Here is a 16,500-nt window from a genome sequence, read left to right as displayed (position 1 = left end):
GCCCGGCGTCTGGGCTTTGTCCGGAAGGGAGTAAGTACACTTACTGCCACCTCACTCTGGGCCGCTTTTGGGGACAGAGACAGCGCAGCAAGCTCTGCGCTCTCCCACCCAGGGGGAGGAGTAGGCTCAGCCCCTCGGTACCGTGGCTGGGGGGCAGGGGCAGGCAGGGGCAGGCACGCAAGGGAAGTTGGTGGAGAACGTTTACTGTATAAAATAAAAATGGGCCGCCCCTCCCGGGCCCAGGGACAAGACCCCCTCCCCTGTCAGGGAAGCCCATCCTGGGGCTGCCCTGCACCCACCCCTGCCTTCCGAGGGAGACCCTGCTCCCTCCTGGCCTCCCATGGGAGCCAGGGCAGGCTGCAGCCGTGCCCCCCAGAGGAGGCAGAGTGGCTAGGACCCCACTGCCCCCGCCCACCCCATGCTTCTTGCCCCCCCCCCCCACAGCACTCCCCACAGCAGACTGGGACACAGCTGGACGCAGACAGTGAGAACAGCAGACGCAGGTGGGGGCGGGGCTCTAGAAGACTGTGCACTTCTTCCCTGGCTTTTTCACGGGGGGCGGGCAGAGCACTGCCCGAATGGCCTCGTCAAACACTGTCTTCAGGCCCCGCTGGGTTAGGGCCGAGCACTCCAGGTACTTGACCGAACCTGGGGGAATGGGGGGGAGTTATGGGGGGGCAGCGAGGAAGGGGGTCAACGAGTGGGGCCGTCAGCACGGGCCTGGCCCAGTGCACTCACCGATCTCGCGGGCCATGGCCAGGCCCTGAGGGTATGTGATGGGCGCCAGTTTCTTGTCCCGCAGCCGCTCAATGGTGTCCTTGTCATCCCGGAGGTCCAGCTTGGTGCCCACCAGGAGGATGGGCGTGTGGGGGCAGTGGTGTCGCACCTCCGGGTACCACTGTGGGGATGGAGGCTCTAACCCCTACCCCTCAGCGGCTTCTCCACGAACCTGCCTGGGAGCAGGCAGGGCTCCCCAGGGCCCCTTTCTCATGGCCAGTAGATGCACCCCAGCCCTTCCTGCTCTGTGGGGGACCACCAGGTTTGGTGGGGGGCAAGAACACCAAGCAGGGGGGCTTCAGGGCCTGTCAGGGCCCCCCCAGCCAGGGTCCTTGCCTTCTGAGAGCCTTGCTCACCACCCCAGCCCCTTGTCACCCCCTGGCCCTGGCCCTGGCCCTGGCCCTGGCCCTGGCCCTGGCCCTGGCAGACTCTACACCAAGCAGAACAAGCATTTCCTCCGCCTCCAAAGTTTGCCTGGGTCAGGTCTTCAATCTAGAGACCCTGCCCCGTCAGGACAAGTCCCCTGGGCACCCCCTCACCCGCAGACAGATGCCCAGGCCTGCCCTACCTTGGCACGGACATTCTCAAAGGAGGCTGGGCTCACCAAGGAGAAGCAGATCAGGAAGACGTCCTGGGGAGGGAGGGACCGGGTGGACACATTCAAGGAGGCCTCCATGTCCCCACCAACCCCAGGCCTGTGGGGACCCCCGGGCTGGCCCAGGACCACCTACGGTCTGAGGGTAGGAGAGCGGCCGGAGCCGGTCGTAGTCCTCCTGCCCAGCGGTGTCCCACAGCCCCAGGTTGACCGGCTTCCCGTCCACCATCACGTTGGCCGAGTAGTTGTCGAAACTGCAGGGGCAGAGGGTAGGGGCAACCTGAGCCTCAGGGTCTCGGCCCATGCAGGGCAGGACTGCAATTCTGCCCCACTGCGGCCCCACCTGCATGCCCAGGAGCACTGCCCCCCCCCTCGGCCGGGCACCGGCCCACCCGACAGCCCTGCTCACACTGTGGGGATGTACTCTCCCGGGAAGGCATTGGTCGTGTAGCTGATCAGCAGGCAGGTCTTCCCCACGGCACTGTGGACGGAGTGCAAGCCCACATTGCTCCCAGGCCGCTTTGGCCACGCTGCCCAGTGAGGACGGCCCCCTTGCACAGAGCAGCAGGCCGAGTTGGGGCGCCATGGGTGGGGACTGGGGTTCCAGGGCAGCAGATCCGCAGCCACCTAGGTCTGGGGAAGGAGGACCAGGGCAAGGGGCCTCCAGGGGGTGCGGACTGGATAGGGCACAGTTCCCACCACCCGGGGGAGGGCGTCAGGGTGGGAGGGGCCAGCTAAGGATTCAGCCCAGGTGAGAGGCCCCACCCCCCATCCCCCGCCGCCAGGCCGGGCGGTGATCAAGCCAGGAGCCCGCAGCACCAGGTGGGCCTGGCTGGAGGCCTCACCCCTGCTAGCCCGGACCCCGCCCCACTGTGCTCTGCGCTCAGCCGCGCCCCCGGGCCACGCGCTCAGCCCAAGCCTGGCTGCCCCCGCCCCTCCCCACGGCTCGGCGCCGCACACTCACCCGTCGCCGACCACCACGCACTTGATGGCCTGCATGGGCGCGGGCCGGGCGGGCGCGGCCGCCAGCGAGCTGCGGAGAAATACTCGCGCCGCAGCGGCCGCGGACCCGAGCCGAGCGCTGAGCCGAGCGGCCGGAGACAGCCGAGTGCCGCCGAGCGCCGGGCACGGAGACAGCCGAGCGTGGCTGGCGGGGGGCGCGGGCTTTCCGGAGAAACCCGGTGAGGTCAGGCCCGGGTGCCCACCTCCTGAGCCCCGGGTCCCGCACCCCCCCCCCCGGCTAGGGGCAGGGACCGGCGCACAGTACTCCCCGATGCCCAGGGTAACCCCGGCCAAGGGGCAGCGCCGACGGGCGATCCCCACCCACCTGCACATGCGTCAGGGGTTCTGTGCACACGTGGCTGCTTCTAGGAGACCACTCCCAGGGCCCCGCCGCCCTCGGTCCAGGAGCCCGCTGCTGAGTTCCGAGGTTTGCGGTCCCCACGCCTGCTCCGGGCCAAAGAGGGCGGCCCAGCCCCACCCGTCCACCGGCCTCGCTTCGATGGTCCCCACCTGGCCTCAGGCCGTTTGAAGGTGCTACCCAGAGGCTCCCTGGAGCATCGGTCCCGCAGGACCACACAGGCTGCAGCTGGAAGCATGGGCCGACGTGAGAGAAAGACCCATAGCCCAAAATGTGTCACAAAGTACAAAAGTTCTTTATTTCAGAAGGCCCCTGAGTGAGCAGCCAGCGCCACTGCATTCGCAGCTACACTATAAAAGGTGACCGTGGAACGGGGAGGGGGGGCTGGGAGGGCTCAACCTCTGCGCCCCCCAATTTTCTTCCATCAAGGGAGTTTTCTCAGGCGCGACCAAGGCTGGGTGAGACGCAGGAGTGGGGAAGGAGCTGGGCCCTCTGGGGTTTGCCTAGCCAGGTTCCGCGCCTGCGAGCGACAGTAGCCAGTGCGCCTTGGCGCCGCTGCTCGTCACCGGCCCAAACACACCCCAACCCTGGTAGCCTGTCCCTTGAGAGCCACCCTCCTGCCACTCTTGGCGTCTGCCTCCCTCACTTTGGGGGGCTCAGGGTCCTCAGGGGGGACCCCTGCACGTAAGCCAGGACAGCATTTTGCAGGAAGCTGGCCCTCTGGGCCTCCTCATCTCGGATCCGCGCTATCTCCGCCTCCTTGAGCCGCAGCTTCTCTCGGAGCGAGGCGTTCTCACTCTCCCGGTCCAGCAGCGCCTCCCGGTGGTCACTCGCCATCACTGCAGGGGAGGCAGTTCCGAGGAAGGATGGCAGGACAGAGGCGGCCACCATCTCCCCGCCCCGACCAGAGGCCGCAGGTGCGGTTTTCTTAGGGTCCCCCAGACGCAGACACACCCAGCCCCGCTGCAGCGCCTCTCTGAGCTGCTGAGACCTGGGCCAGGCTCAGCCCTGCAGCCCAGTCGCCTGGCCTGTGGCCCAGGGAGAGAAGGCCCTGCAGAGCCACAGGCAGGGCAGGGCTGGGGCTGAGCTCACCTTTCAGCTGGCGCTCCAGGGCCGCCACCTTTTCTTTCAGCGCCTCCTGGGCAGTCAGCTCAGCCTGCAGGCGGCCGATCTGCTCCTGGAGCTCCAGGCGCACCCTGGTCACCTCAGCCACCTTCTCTTGGTCCTTGTTACTCAGCTCCTGCCAGGTGCAGGGTGTGAGATAGCGGCTGGGGGCCAGAGGCGCCCCCAGGAAGCCCTCTAGTCCCAACTACCTGCTGCAGCTCCTCCAGGCGCCGCCGCAAGCCCTCCAGCTGCAGGCCCAGCTGGCCAGCCCGGGCCTGGGCCTCAGCCACTGCCTGCCTCTGCTGCAGGCAGGTGCTCTGTGCCTCGTCCCGCGCCTGTGCCAGCAGACGCAGCTTCTCCTCCAGGTGAGCCTGGTGCTGCTGCTGTGGGTGCCGAGGGGCTGGTGAGTGTGGGGAGTGGGAGAGGGGCGGCGCCAGGCCTGCCTGCTGCTCTCAGGAGCCTGATCCTGAGCTTGCACAGAGTGACTGTCAGCAGGTGGGGATGACCCACCTGGGGGGGCTCCTATTAGCCACAGGGGAAGTGCACCTGGGCGACCTGTTGTGTTTACTCCTGAGCTCAGCTAGAGTGAGCCTCGTGGGCCTGGCTCCCCACCCTCACTTCCCAGCCCCTGGCGCACCAATGGCTACAGCCCTTCCCCACCCTCAGGCTTTCTGTGGGATGCTGGACACGGGGCTCCTGGGACAAGTGTCCTGCTCTGACTTCCCTACTCCTGCACCCTGGGGCTCCTGTCCCCTCACCTCCCCACATCCCCCATTGCCCTGGGCAGAGCCAGGAGACAGCCCTGGCCTCGCCCACCTCGGGCCTGCTGCCTGGCGGGCGCTGGCAACAGTGGGCAGGGCCCAGTCTTGGCCAGGGTGGTGGGCTCACCTCCTCCAGGCGGACCTGGTTCCTGGCCTTGATGAGCTCCTCCTCTGCCTGGCTGCGTTCACTGAGTGCCAGTGCCTTCACTCGGCTCACCTCCTGCAGCAGGAGACCCTGGGGCCTGAGGCTTTGGCCCCCCCGCCAGCCCCGAGCCCACCGGGCCTAGCTTCCACAGCCAAGAGAGTCCCCCGGTCTCTCTGGTCTCAGTGGGCCACCAGGAGGGACCTGGTGAGGCGGAGACCACGGTGGGGTGCCCAGCCAGCCCAGCACAAACTCACCTCCTCCAGGGACAGCCGCGCAGCCTCCAGCCTCTGTACTCTGTCCTGCATGGCTCGCTCGCTCTCCTCCAGGTGGCGAGTCATGTGCTCCACCTGCCCGGGCACAGGGCGGGGACAGGGCCGTCAGGCTGGTGCCCCGGCCCTCCCCACGTGGGATCCCCACCCTGGCAGACAGGCTAGTCCTGGGGACCCAGTCCCTTCCACGGGGCTGCCCTTGGCCCTCAGAGAGGGGAGGCGGAAGGCAGGCCCAGCACCACGCCCCAGAGGCACAGAGCACACAGCAGCGTGCACCGCGGCCCCTGTGCAGTTGGGGTGCCCTCTAGAGCTTGGTCAGGAGGCCCTGCTGGAGGACCGCCGTCCAGCACCCCAAGGTGGATGAGGGGAGCCCGGCCTGGGCTGTGCTTTGGGGACACTGGGCCACACGGAGACATCTGCAGGCCCCGGGAGGCCAGAGGGGACAGCAGAAGGCCAGAGGCCGGTACGAAGGAGGCACCTCCTTGGCGCGCAGCTGCTCCAAGTCCTCCAGGTTCTGCCGAGACCGCCGCTTCTCCAGCTCCAGGCGCTCTGGAAACGCAGGGAAAGGTGTGGAGCGGCTCTCCCGGGCCCTTGTTCCCAGGGCTCCCCACTGCCTCTCCCTGGCCCCCGTCTCCAGGCCTCCGCTCGTGCCCACCCTCGGCCTGCGTGGCCCGCATCTTCAGCTCGGCCGATGTGTTGGTCAGCTCCTGCCTGGCCAGGAACAGCTGGTCCTGCTGTGACTTCATCTTCCGCTCCAGCTCGTCCACCTGGGGAGACGGCACCGTGGGAGGGAAAGGCTGGCCCAGGCCCGCGCCCACCCGGAGCTCCCGGGGGCCCAGCCCCACACCCCCACACCTGGTTTCGGAGAAGCAGGCTCTTTTCGTTGGCAGCAGACAAGTCCCTGAGCAGCTTAGACTCCCGCTCTGCAGCTTCCTGGGGGCGGGATAGGGAAGGGCACCGGATAGGGAAGGGCACCACCCATGGGCCGCCTGCCGCCATGTCTGCCCACCTGTCTGTGTCCGCCCCCTGCCCGCCCACCTGCTGCGCGAGCCTGTGCTCCTTGGCCTGCCTCTGTGCCTCGTCCCGCTGTTCTTGCTCTGCAGTGACAAGGAGACCCCCCAGGTCCTGGGCCTTCTGCTCCGACAGAGCCAGGGCGGCTTGGGTCATCTGCAGCCTGCAAGGAGGGTAGGGCCAGGCCCGCCCCGGCCCCATGTCAGCCTTGCAAAGGCCTCCTGGGCTCACTTTTGCCAGGTTGCTATTCCCCTCCTCCAAGAAGCCTTCCAGGCTTTTCACCCAGCCCTTCCCCACATTTTCTTTTTTTTTTTTTTTTAATAAATTTATTTATTTATTTTTGAATTATGCTGTTACAGTTGTTCTATTCCCCCCTTCATTCCCCTCCACCCTGCCCCCCCAACCCCACCATTACCCCCCTTTAGTTTATGTCCATGTGTCTCAAGTCCTTTAGGTTCTATATTTCCCATACTATTCTTGCCCCCCCCCCCATCTATTTTCTATCTACTGTCTATGCTACTTGTTTTCTGTACCTTCTCCCCCCGTCTCCTCCTCCCACTCCCCTGTTGCTAACCCTCCTTGAGATCTTCATTTCTATGTTTCCACTCCTGATCTAGCTGTCCTTTTAGTTTGCTTTCGTTTTAGGTGTGGTTGTTAATAACTGTGAGTTTGTTGTCCTTTCACTGTTCATGTTTCTTTAACTTCTTTTTCTTAGATAAGTCCCTTTAACATTTCATATAATAAGGGCTTGGTGATGATGAACTCCTTGAATTTGGTCTTATCTGAGAAGCACCGTATCTGTCCTTCCGTTCTAAATGAAAGTTTTGCTGGGTAGAGCAATCTTGGTTGTAGGTCTTTAGATTTCATGACTTGGAATATTTCTTTCCAGCCCCTTCTTGCCTGTAAGGTCTCTTTTGAGAAATCAGCTGACAGCCTGATGGGGACTCCTTTGTAGGTGATTGTCCCCTTACCTCTTGCTGCTTCCAGGATTCTTTCCTTCATTTTAATTTTGGCTAATGTAATTATGATATGCCTTGGTGTGTTTCTTCTTGAGTCCAACTTTTTTGGTACTCTCTGAGCTTCTTGGATTTCTTGGAAGTCTATTTCCTTTGCCAGATTGGGGAAATTTTCTTTTATTATTTGTTCAAATAGTTTTTCCACTGGTGGTTGTGTCTTTCCCCCTTCTGGTACCCCTATAATTTGGATATTGGAGCGTTTATAGATGTCCTGGAGGTTCCTAAGCTTCTCCTCATTTTTCTGAATTCTTATTTCTTCATTCCTTTTTGTTTGATGATTTTTTTCTTCTTCCTTCTGGTCCACTCCATTGATTTGAGTCCCAGTTTTTTTTTCATCTCTATGGGTTTCCTGTGGAATTCCATTCATTTCCCTTAATTTAGCCTTCATATGTTTCTCTAATTTGTGGCTATAGTCCACCAGATCTGTGAGGAAGCTGATGACCAGTGTTTTAAACTGTGCGTCTGAGAGATTTGCTATTTCTTCATCACTTAGATTTATCTGTGGGGCTTTGAGGTCTTCCTGCGACATTTTTGGTCTGTTCTGGCCCTTTAAGTGGGAGGAGCGGCGCCTTGGATTCGCAGGTCGCTGGGTTGTGACGCTGTATGTGGGGGCGTGGTCAGAGCGGGGAAATGGCGCCGCTGGTCCAAGCGCTCACTCCCTCACCCGCGTGCAACCATGCAACCTCAGTCAACTCGCTGCCACCGCCTCCCCACTGACTCGTCCGTAGTCGCTCACCCGGTGGGCCGCTCGGTTGCTCACTAGGTCCAATCCTGGGTTTGGAACCCGTGCGACTGGATTCGCGCGTCTGGATTCCGCGCCCGGGTCGACTCCTTTGTAACTCCTCACCCGACGCCGGTTTCGCCCCTTACCGGTCGGGCCGAAGAATTTGTTGTTAGCGGACTTCCGAAAAGTTCAGTTTTCCGTGTTCTGGTTGTGTTTTCTGATGCTAATATTTAGTTGTCCCTCAACTTGGTTGTGTGAGGAGGCAGGCACATCCACCTTAAACCTCCATCTTGGCGGAAGTCCCCCCCACATTTTCTTTATACACACAAACTTGGGTCCCTGTGTGTGGTCCCCTGCCACCCCTGCATTGCTCACTTGGCCTTCAGGGCACTGATGATGGAATGCCTCTCGTCCAGGGCTTCCTGAAGCTGTCCCACACGTGCTGCCGACGTCCTGCAGGCGACAGGAGGGTCTGAGGAGCCGCCAGAGCCCTCCCGGCCCCTGGTCCTGGAGCTGCCTGCACCTCCAGCCACCTTCCTCGGAAAGCCGCCCCGGCACTGCGCCCCGCAGCCTGCTCACCTGCTGCTCCTGGCCATCTCCTCTCGCTGTTTATCAATCGTCTCCATCAAGTCCAGGAACTGCGGACAGAGACGGCCACAGCCCTGTCAGGGCCCGGGCCCGGACCCTGCCCACTGCTGTTGGGCAGGAAGGAGAGGGGATGCCCTCCGAGGCGCAGCCCAAGGCGGAAGTCCACACACCCAGCAGGAGGAGGTCAGTGCAGGAAACCGGCTCGCGGGCTTGGCGTCAGCTGCTAGAGAGGGGCCAGGGCTGGGCCAGGCCAAGGCTCTGAGGTTGGAGGCTCACCTGCTTGGACTTCTCTTCCCGCAGGTGCCGCACCTCCTTGCTGAGCACACGGGCTCGGGCCCGGCTCTCCCGGAATGTGGCCTGCCGGTCCTGGTTGTGGTCCATGGCTTGCTCTGTTGGAAGGAGCCGAGTTACCCACCAGGGGCCGCTGAGCCTCGGGAGGGGCCAGCAGCCATGAGTTTGAGAATCAGAACTTCGAGGCCACATCTCACCCCACTGTAGGGCCCACTGTGGAGCCCGGGGCTGTGGGGGCGAAGGGCTTCAGCGTGGCTGGGGGGGCAACAGTGGGGTCAGGAGTCCCAGAGGCATCAGGTCTGTGGTGGGGGCACATGGAGAGGGGCGTTTGTTCTCCCTCCCAAAGGTCAGAGACCACCGTGTGACTTCTAAAGGGTGAACACTGTTAAGCTCCTGCATTCCAGAAAGACCCGGGCAGCGCTGGGAGAGGGGTGAGCCTGAAGTGGCTGTGATGACGGAGGCAATATTAGCAGATGCTGGGTAGCCCGGAGGCAGGCCAGGGATGAAGAGGCAGAGGGGACAGGGGTCAGGCCGGCCCAGCAGGAGGTGGTGATCTTGGTAGGGGTCCAGCCCAAGCTCAGGCCCTCAGGGGGGCTGCCGGGACAAGGACCTACAGAGAATGACAGAGAGCTCTGCTGGGCCTGGGGCGGGGACGCCAGCATCACTGATGGGAGAGGGGCATGGAGGTGAAGCCTGGACCTGGCGGCCCTGCCCCCACACACACCTGTGCACACCCCTCGCCCAGCGTCCTCCTCTGTGAAATGGGGGAGCACCTGAGGGGGACCTCAGAACCGGCCGAGCAGGTTCCAGGAGTGGCTCCTGCTCTCCGTGTATAACCCTGGCTGCCACCAGGGGACCCCCACAACCCACCCACCCAGAGAATGGGCCTCTGCTGCGGGGGGTCAGCTCTGTGCCCTGCTTGGAACTGTGCGCCCTCACCCACAGCTCTGAGGACGTCACTGGGGACGTTGTTCCCAGCCAGCTCCAGCTTCCACAGGGTTCTGTTGCTGGGGAGACAGTTCACCAGGGCCCGGCCTCCCAGGAGGCCGATGTTATTCCAGCGCAGGTCTAGAAGGAAACCTCTTGTCACCCGGGGAGCCAGCCTAGCCTGGGTGCTTCCTTTGGGGCATCACCAACAGAGCAGGGGCTCAGCGTAGCTCACTCTTCCTCCCCACTCTGACCCCTGGCCACCACAGGACAAAGGAAGTATTGGGAGGGCTGAGGGAGCAAGGTGCCTGGCCAAGGTGGCCGTCCCAGCGCCTCACCCAACTGCTGGAGGCTGGTGTTGCTCTTCAGGGCCAGGGCCAGCTCCTCTGCGCCCTGGTGGCTGATCTGGTTGTTGCGGAGGTCCAGCTGCCGCAGGATGCCGTTGCCTGCCAGGGCCCGGCAGAAGGTGGCGAAGGCATCTTCCCACGTGCCCAGGTTGTTCCACTCCAGGGTGAGGCTGCAGGGAAGGTGGACATGAGGTGTGTGGCCCAAGGAACACTCTGCTCCCACAGGGTCCAGGGGTGCTTGGGGCCGCAGGCCTGGGGGTCTCTGGCAGGAAGTCTGCAGCCGTGGAACTTGTTCCCTCCCAATTCCCACAGATGGACAGGAATATGGACAACCGGCCAGAAGGCCTGAAGGTTCGGGTGGCAGAACCCAGTCCTCCAGGTTCAGCCCTGACTTGAGCAGAGAAGGTCAGGGTGTGTGTGTGTGTGTGTGTGTGCAGGGGGGGGGGCACCTTGCCTCTGAATGGACGTGCTGTGTCGCAGGAGTCTTCCCAGCGCCTCAGCCCCTGCGGCCTGAAGGTTGTTGCCCTAGGACAGGAAGAGGCGGGCCCTCCTGCTCAACCCACAGGGTCCCTGGGCCACTCAGGCAGTGGGTGAGGCCAGGCTCTGTGGAGAGCGTGGGGAGCCTCCTGGTGCCAGCTTGTCCTGCTTGCTCAGGGCCACCCTAAAGCCACCCCCGCCCCTAGGACTCCCACGTGTGCCAGAAGCCACTGGAAACAGTGCGAGGCCCTGCGCGCTGGCCGTGCTCACAGATGGGTCTCCGGCCACTGACCAGTGCCCAGGTGGCCAGGACACTCACGTCCTCCCTGCTCTTGTGGCAGGTCCCCTCACCTTCAGATCCAGACACCGCAGGACAGTGTTGGCACACAGCCCCTGGAGCAGCAGTGCAGCCCCTGTGAGAGACGGGGCAGTCACTCTCTGCCCCTGGGCTCTTCCCAGGAGCCCCATCTCGGGACACCTCCCTAGATACGTGGAAGGACATCAGGGTTCATGCCATGTGCGAGTCACCCCCTCACTGTGTCAGGTTTGAAACACTTACAACTTCTGCCCAGCCTGGAGTCAGGCCAGTGTCCCCCTGGTGCTCACCAGCGCCCTGGGGCTCTCCGAAGGCTTCTCTGTGACCAGGGGACACTGCCCTCTGCTCCCAGGCTTCAAGAAGGGACCCTGATGCTTGATTTTCCTAGAACCCCAGGGGAGGAACCTCCTGAAGAGACCAGTGGGACAGGGGCAGCCATGGAGCAGTGGGCAGCCTAAACAAAGCGAGGAGACGCCGCCCTGGCTCTAAGGTTGCCAGCCTGCTTGGCCCCTGCAGGCCCTCGGGCCCACCTTCCTCGCTCAGCATGCAGTCGCTGAGAACCAGCTCCGTTAGCTGTGCTTCTTTCTGCAGCAGCTCGCCCAGGGCCCTGCAGGTGTCCAGGGTCAGGCTCTGCGTGGCCAGGTCCAGCCGGCCCCGCGGCGCCGCGTGCAGCTGCTGCAGCACAGCCTCCTGGGGCTCGGCCCCGCTCTCCTTGCATAGCCGGCTGTAGGAGCGCGGCAACTCCTCCATGGCCCAGGGCTGCCTCCGCGCGCCTGCAGCCGGGCCGCACCGTGCGGCAGCAGGACCCGAGCTGCTTGCCTGGCGGCCCGGCTCCTCTCCCTGAGGACCCACAGAGGGCCCCGGCCGCTCCGTGGCGGGCACAACGAGCCCAGGTCCGGCCTCGGTAGCCGAGGAACCAGGAATTGAGTGCGTTCTACAGGTGGAAGGCCCCAGGAGGGCGGGTGGTGACCCCGGGAACACGCGAGCATGCGGCGCTAGAGCAAGGACCCCTTGGGGGTGGGTCCTCCTGCGCCGGGGCTGCTCCGGGCGTCGCGCGTATCCTGGGCCCCGGCCCTGGCGCCGTGGACCCTCGCTGCCCGCTCCTGCCTACGCGGCCATCACTGCGCCTCAGTATCCAGGAACAGGGAAGAGAGGTAGAAACTACAACTCCCAGAGGGCTTTGCGCTAGACACTGGCCAATGATGGCAAGGGGTGGGCACACGCTTGAGGAGGAGCCAAGGCAACCCGCTCCGGGTCCATTGAGAGGGGGGTAGAGGCGGGGCTGCGGAGGGCGCGCTCAGGTGTGATTGGTTGGAGGCGCGGGAGCGGGGCCTGAGTGGGCCTGCTCAGGGCACGAGGACTGGAAGTTCGGGGGCGGGACTCCGAGGAGCGCGGGACGCGGCGGTCATGGAGGGAACTGGTACGTCTTTCCGGAAGGTGAGAGAGGGTGGACAATGTGAGGTGCTGGGGTCGGGAGGCACCCATGGGGTGGGGCAGTGAGGACCCTACGGCCGCGCCCTACGCGTGACCCACGTGCCCGCTCTTCGCCCTCTGGGGTGGGCTCCCGCGGCCGGGCAGCTGACACTGGACAGACGTGGGCGCCGCGCCCGCAGAAACGCAGGGGGAGCTCAGAAAGGAGCCTAGGCCCGCGCCTGCCGCTCTCCCTGATGGCTGGGAGTCGGGTGGGACATTCCCTAAACCGCCCGGCGTAGGGCACAGGTCCGCCCAGCTCTGATACTGTCACGTCGTTGCACTGCCTGAAGCTTCCCCCTGCCCGTTGCCTATCACGTGAGCCTGTGATTCCGTCTCACCTGAGTCGAGCTGAAGCCCTGATGCAGCTGCGTTTCCGAGCAGCACCTGTTTGTCTAGGTTCAGTCAGGCGTGTAGGGGCGTGCTTCCTTAACAGCACGCGTGGCAGCCACGCATTGTTGTGTGCACTCGACATTAACCCACTTAATGCGCAACCATCCTGGCAGATGGGCACTGGCACTTTCGCCACTTAACAATGGAAAAACGGAGGCAGAGCTGGCGTCTCACCCTTTGCTCTGCACCTGGTGAATGCGGCTGGCGCTGCAACTTGTTTCTGAGTCTCGCTTCGTTGCTATGCCCTAAGGTGAGGGAGCACTGAGTCCTTGAATCAGGAAGGTGCACCTGGGGGGCTGTGGGCCTTGGAGACCTGGGCACTTCTTTGCTCCCTCCCAGCCCCCAGTGGGGGTTTCGGCCTTGCAGAGGTGTGAAGCACTTCCCTCTAGCTTGTCTCCTGCCTCGGTCCTCTCCTCTCCTTCATCACCCAAGATTGTGGCTCTGCCCCAGCCCAGAGGGGTTAGTCACCTAAAAGGGACAGTTACCGAGGCAGGGGTGACGGAGCAGAGTAGTTGTGAGAATCCCATCACAACAGCTGGAGAGGGGAACTCGGGACTGTGGAGTCCTCCAGCCAGGCGCCCTGGCGGGGCTGGGGTTGGAGTCACTGCCCACGAACAGGGCTACCTGGCCGGTGGGACCGCGGAGGAGGGGCTGTGGCGCCTGCTCCCAGTGGGGCAGAGGCGGAATGTGCCCAGGTCCCTGCTCCCTTCCGGTCTCCCTCGCTTCTTTGTTTGGGAGCTGCCACTCCTTGCTGGCGCCGACCGCTTTCCGTGCTGCAGCGGTTCCACGCAGCAGACCCCTGTGCAGCAGCGGGGCTGCTTTAGCTCTTCCTGGGGTGTCGCGGTCCGGCCGCAGCTGGGTCCAGGGGCTCCTGAAAGGTGGGTAAGGCGTCGGCGATGGGAGACGGATGACAACGGGACTCAGAGGACGGTGAAGCTCTGTTCTGTTTATTCAAGTACAAGCAGGTTTTTATATTTTCATTTTTGACAGTGATTAACATTTGCGGTTAGGCAAAGCAGGAAATTTTCTACCCGGATATTTTAAATCAGACAGTTAGAAATAGCTGTATGTACAGAGTTTGAATGTCTTATTGTTTATTAAAGTTCTCAGAATTTGTCATGGGGCAAAAGGATATGCTAGATTGAGTAGGGGTTATAGGAAATTTATTATAAGGCCTTTGTGATGTCTAACTTAGCTATCTATCTTTTCTAAAATGTTTCTCTATGTACTGTGGACTCTGACTCCCTGGTAATGGTTTCTACATGCTTAATTTGTAATAGCTAACCAGCTTCTCTTATTTCTTTGCCTGTATAATTCTAATGGATATATATTCCTATTCAAGGTAAAGGAGGGGCTGTTACTCCAACAACTTTTAGTTGTTCAGGGGCTATTTCATTAGAGGGGATTTTGTTCTCTGGTCAAGAAATTATTTTGTACAACTTCATTGGAATTATGCGAATCAAATGGGCCTGAAATGCAGGTGTCTAACAGTCCCACCACCTTTTATCACATAAGTTCTTTTATGGGAACAGTCAGGGATAATTTCCTACTCAGGTTTATAAACACCTTGTTTATACGTTTTGGGCATGATTCAATGGTCTGGGGAGAACTAGGTGTCCCTTCAGAATTTTCCTCAAAGTCAATCATTGACTCACTTCGAGCCTCTTTCTCTTCATGGCCTGTTCCTACGGGAATCAGGGTACAATGTAAGACCATGAACAACATCAGCAAAGAAGTTACTAAGAGCAGTCCCCCCAAATTACTGCCCACCTTTGCATACCATGTTCTCTTCTGTAAAGATGGATTCCTTGAATTCCTTCTTTCCACGTCCGGACCTTGTGGGACAACATGGTTGGAAGAGGACGTGGCACTGGGGGTCCAGGAGCTAGTGGGGCAGTAGTGCCTTCTGGGTCTTTCCTAAAACCTTCCTGGTGAGCAGCAAGGAGGACCAGCAGGTGGCTCCAAGCTCCAAGGTCAGAGCTGGGAGGGAGGGAGAGGCTGCTGCGGCTCCCCCTAGTGGCCGGTGGTAAGTTCTCACCCTTCCAAGTTTGGGCCCCATTGGGTCCATGTCACTGTTCCTGGGCGCTCAGCTGCGCTGGGTGAAGCAGCAAAACCTCCTGGGGGCAGAGTGGGCCCCAGCTCACCAGCCCTGCAGGACACCCAGCTTGGCTACTGCCCTCCGGCCGCCACAGCACCCTGCTGGCCTCCGGCTCCCAGCCTCTTCGGGCTGGCCCTTACTCCGGCCAACCTCGAGTGGTCCACCCACCTGTGGCCATGTTCCACATCCTCTCCACCAGCTCTGACCTTCTAGAAAGCCCCTCTCAGCTCCAGCCCCACACAGGGCTGCTCTGCTTGGGTGTCTGTGTCTCCCTCATTCAGCCTGTCCCACGCTGAACTCCTGAGACGCTGGTCCCCAGGATCAGTCTCCACCCAGAGCCCCTGCCTCTGCAAAGTAGCCCCGGTCTCTGGGGGTTCAAGCCCCTGCCTTGAGTCTTGGCCTGGACCCTCCATGTCCCATCCATGTCTGTCAGGACATCCCGAAAATACACCCGGGCTCTGTTCCCTACCTCTGACCATCCCTTGACCCAGCACTGCCGATTCCGCGGTGCCTGCTTCAGGCACCTCGAGTTGCAGGGAGGGACGGCGGTGCAGCGGTCCACGGGGAGGGCGGGGCCTTGGCCCAGGGGTGGGGTGAAGCGGGAGGCTGCCCCGGACTCCAGCAGAGGAGTCCCAAAGGGGGGGAGGGCCGACATTGCGCTGTGCCCACCCGCCCAGTGCCTGCGTCTCCCTTCTGGGCCTGGAGGCACGCGCACTGCCCACCCTGGGAGAGGCCGCAGGGGACAGAGTGTTGAGGCCACAAATCCCAACCTCTTCCCATCCAGAACAAATGCCTCAGGAGTCTGTCGCCGTGGGGTGGGATGGGCCAGGCCCAGCGAGTCACTGTGTCCTGCTGGTCCCCCAGGAGCTGGTGAGCAAGCTGCTGCACCTGCACTTCAAGGACGACAAGACCAGAGGTGTGGGCACCAGCCCTGGGGCGGGCGGGGGGCAGCAGCCTCCAGCAAGGGCTCAGCCATGACCTGCCCCTTCCACCTTGCAGTCAGTGGGGACGCGCTGCTGCTCACTGCGGAGCTGCTGAAGGTCTTTGTCGTGGGTGAGCGAGGGCCCTGGGCTCCTGGCCCTGCTTGTACTTCCTTTCCCAGTGGGGGAACCAGGACATCTGCTTTCCCCACTTTCCCACCAGAGCCCTTTAGGCTGTGTCCCTGGAACGCTCCAGGTGACAGGGGTTGTGCCTCGACCCATTGAGCTGGCGGCACAGGCTGGGGAGCTGGGGGGGGGTCAAGCCCTCCAACCCCGTCCGCCTCCCACGGCCCTCCTGTGTCATGGCAGAGGCAGCCATCCGCAGCGTTCGGCAGGCGCAGGCCGAGGACCTGGCCTGTGTGGACGTGGACCAGCTGGAGAAGGTGCTGCCTCAGCTGGTAGGTGGCCCCGTCCATCCCTGTGGGTGGGAGTAGGGCCAGGCCAGAAGAGCAGGTGTGAGGGGTGGGCAGTGCTCAGAAGACCGTCTCCTCTCCCCACAGCTCCTGGACTTCTAGGGTGCCCACCCTCGCTGGGCCGCCTGTCCCGCTCAGCCCAGTCCCACGCCCACAGGTCTGGGGCTTCTGTCTTCAGACGGCAACAAGGCTGCCGGTCCCAGCAGCATGCTGTTGTCCCTCACGTCCCCTCTGCCCTGCGGGTGACCGGACACAGGTGTGCCAGAAGTGGGGCCTGTGACCTCTGCCGACAAGCCAAGCTGCACAAGCCACCACTGGCATCAAAGCTGGCCTGTCACTTCCGAACCAGGTGCTGCTCCCTCAGCTGAGAACCAGCCCCCACAGAGAGAGCAGTGACAATAAACCAGCGCTGCCTCGCCCAGCCAGAGCCTCTGCCTT

The 16,500-nt window shown here is 62.4% G+C and overlaps 3 protein-coding genes across 13 annotated transcripts; 1 reads left to right on the top strand and 2 right to left on the bottom strand.

The window, feature by feature from the left end:
• Positions 1–517: 517 nt before the first annotated feature.
• On the bottom strand, positions 518–2,851 carry RAC3 (Rac family small GTPase 3). Of its 5 annotated transcripts, none has more exons than XM_037157905.2 (6): positions 2,700–2,847; positions 1,782–1,853; positions 1,509–1,626; positions 1,346–1,408; positions 739–898; positions 518–648 (listed from the first exon to the last, which is right to left on the bottom strand). In XM_037157905.2, exons 1-6 carry the CDS (start codon positions 2,705–2,707, stop codon positions 518–520), a joined length of 552 nt encoding a protein of 183 aa, XP_037013800.1. In that variant the 5' UTR covers positions 2,708–2,847. The 5 variants fall into 5 exon arrangements, with proteins under 5 accessions (XP_037013800.1, XP_037013801.2, XP_037013799.1 ...); XM_037157906.2 differs by having other exon boundaries at positions 1,382–1,408; positions 2,337–2,717; XM_037157904.2 differs by lacking the exon at positions 2,700–2,847 and adding an exon at positions 2,337–2,696.
• A 155-nt stretch (positions 2,852–3,006) lies between these two features.
• LRRC45 (leucine rich repeat containing 45) lies at positions 3,007–11,848 on the bottom strand. Of its 3 annotated transcripts, XM_037157902.2 has the most exons (17): positions 11,239–11,848; positions 10,744–10,805; positions 10,370–10,440; positions 9,907–10,085; positions 9,581–9,709; positions 8,627–8,739; positions 8,342–8,400; positions 8,138–8,215; positions 6,050–6,185; positions 5,867–5,944; positions 5,667–5,778; positions 5,490–5,560; positions 4,997–5,089; positions 4,725–4,817; positions 4,046–4,219; positions 3,825–3,972; positions 3,007–3,571 (listed from the first exon to the last, which is right to left on the bottom strand). In XM_037157902.2, exons 1-17 carry the CDS (start codon positions 11,456–11,458, stop codon positions 3,375–3,377), a joined length of 2,013 nt encoding a protein of 670 aa, XP_037013797.2. In that variant the 5' UTR covers positions 11,459–11,848; the 3' UTR covers positions 3,007–3,374. The 3 variants fall into 3 exon arrangements, with proteins under 3 accessions (XP_037013797.2, XP_053514995.1, XP_053515002.1); XM_053659020.1 differs by having other exon boundaries at positions 5,867–6,185; XM_053659027.1 differs by lacking the exons at positions 10,370–10,440; positions 10,744–10,805 and having other exon boundaries at positions 5,867–6,185.
• Positions 11,849–12,080: 232 nt separating this feature from the next.
• Positions 12,081–16,262, top strand: CENPX (centromere protein X). 5 transcript variants are annotated; one of them, XM_037157797.2, is made up of 5 exons: positions 12,081–12,145; positions 15,534–15,585; positions 15,669–15,722; positions 15,959–16,047; positions 16,150–16,262. In XM_037157797.2, exons 1-5 carry the CDS (start codon positions 12,116–12,118, stop codon positions 16,162–16,164), a joined length of 240 nt encoding a protein of 79 aa, XP_037013692.2. In that variant the 5' UTR covers positions 12,081–12,115; the 3' UTR covers positions 16,165–16,262. The 5 variants fall into 5 exon arrangements, with proteins under 5 accessions (XP_037013692.2, XP_037013690.2, XP_037013689.2 ...); XM_037157795.2 differs by having other exon boundaries at positions 12,095–12,128; positions 15,454–15,585; XM_037157794.2 differs by lacking the exon at positions 12,081–12,145 and adding an exon at positions 12,173–12,821.
• The last annotated feature ends 238 nt before the right edge of the window (positions 16,263–16,500 follow it).

The sequence above is a fragment of the Artibeus jamaicensis genome, unplaced genomic scaffold (genome assembly GCF_021234435.1).
Source record: "Artibeus jamaicensis isolate MK-2021 breed Jamaican fruit bat unplaced genomic scaffold, CSHL_Jam_final contig_2259, whole genome shotgun sequence".
Taxonomy (NCBI): domain Eukaryota; kingdom Metazoa; phylum Chordata; class Mammalia; order Chiroptera; family Phyllostomidae; genus Artibeus; species Artibeus jamaicensis.
Note: the sequence above shows the minus strand (reverse complement) of the source record. Positions and strands in the feature narration are given on the sequence as shown.

What these genes read in the sequence shown, in the direction of transcription:
- RAC3 (XM_037157906.2), bottom strand. Translation starts at nt 2,707, where the DNA reads ATGTGCAGGTGGGTGGGGATCGCCCGTCGGCGCTGCCCCTTGGCCGGG. An exon ending in GGAGAGTACATCCCCACAGT is followed by an intron (nt 1,627 to 1,781) that starts GTGAGCAGGGCT and finishes CTGCCCCTGCAG; the next exon opens with TTTCGACAACTACTCGGCCA. An exon ending in GGCCATGGCCCGCGAGATCG is followed by an intron (nt 649 to 738) that starts GTGAGTGCACTG and finishes CCATTCCCCCAG; the next exon opens with GTTCGGTCAAGTACCTGGAG.
- LRRC45 (XM_053659020.1), bottom strand. Translation starts at nt 11,458, where the DNA reads ATGGAGGAGTTGCCGCGCTCCTACAGCCGGCTATGCAAGGAGAGCGGG. An exon ending in GGGAAGAGAAGTCCAAGCAG is followed by an intron (nt 8,401 to 8,626) that starts GTGAGCCTCCAA and finishes CTCTGTCCGCAG; the next exon opens with TTCCTGGACTTGATGGAGAC. An exon ending in ACCAGGTCCGCCTGGAGGAG is followed by an intron (nt 4,220 to 4,724) that starts GTGAGCCCACCA and finishes CGGCACCCACAG; the next exon opens with CAGCAGCACCAGGCTCACCT.
- CENPX (XM_037157792.2), top strand. Translation starts at nt 13,257, where the DNA reads ATGTGCCCAGGTCCCTGCTCCCTTCCGGTCTCCCTCGCTTCTTTGTTT. An exon ending in CAAGGACGACAAGACCAGAG is followed by an intron (nt 15,586 to 15,668) that starts GTGTGGGCACCA and finishes TCCACCTTGCAG; the next exon opens with TCAGTGGGGACGCGCTGCTG. An exon ending in GCTGAAGGTCTTTGTCGTGG is followed by an intron (nt 15,723 to 15,958) that starts GTGAGCGAGGGC and finishes GTGTCATGGCAG; the next exon opens with AGGCAGCCATCCGCAGCGTT.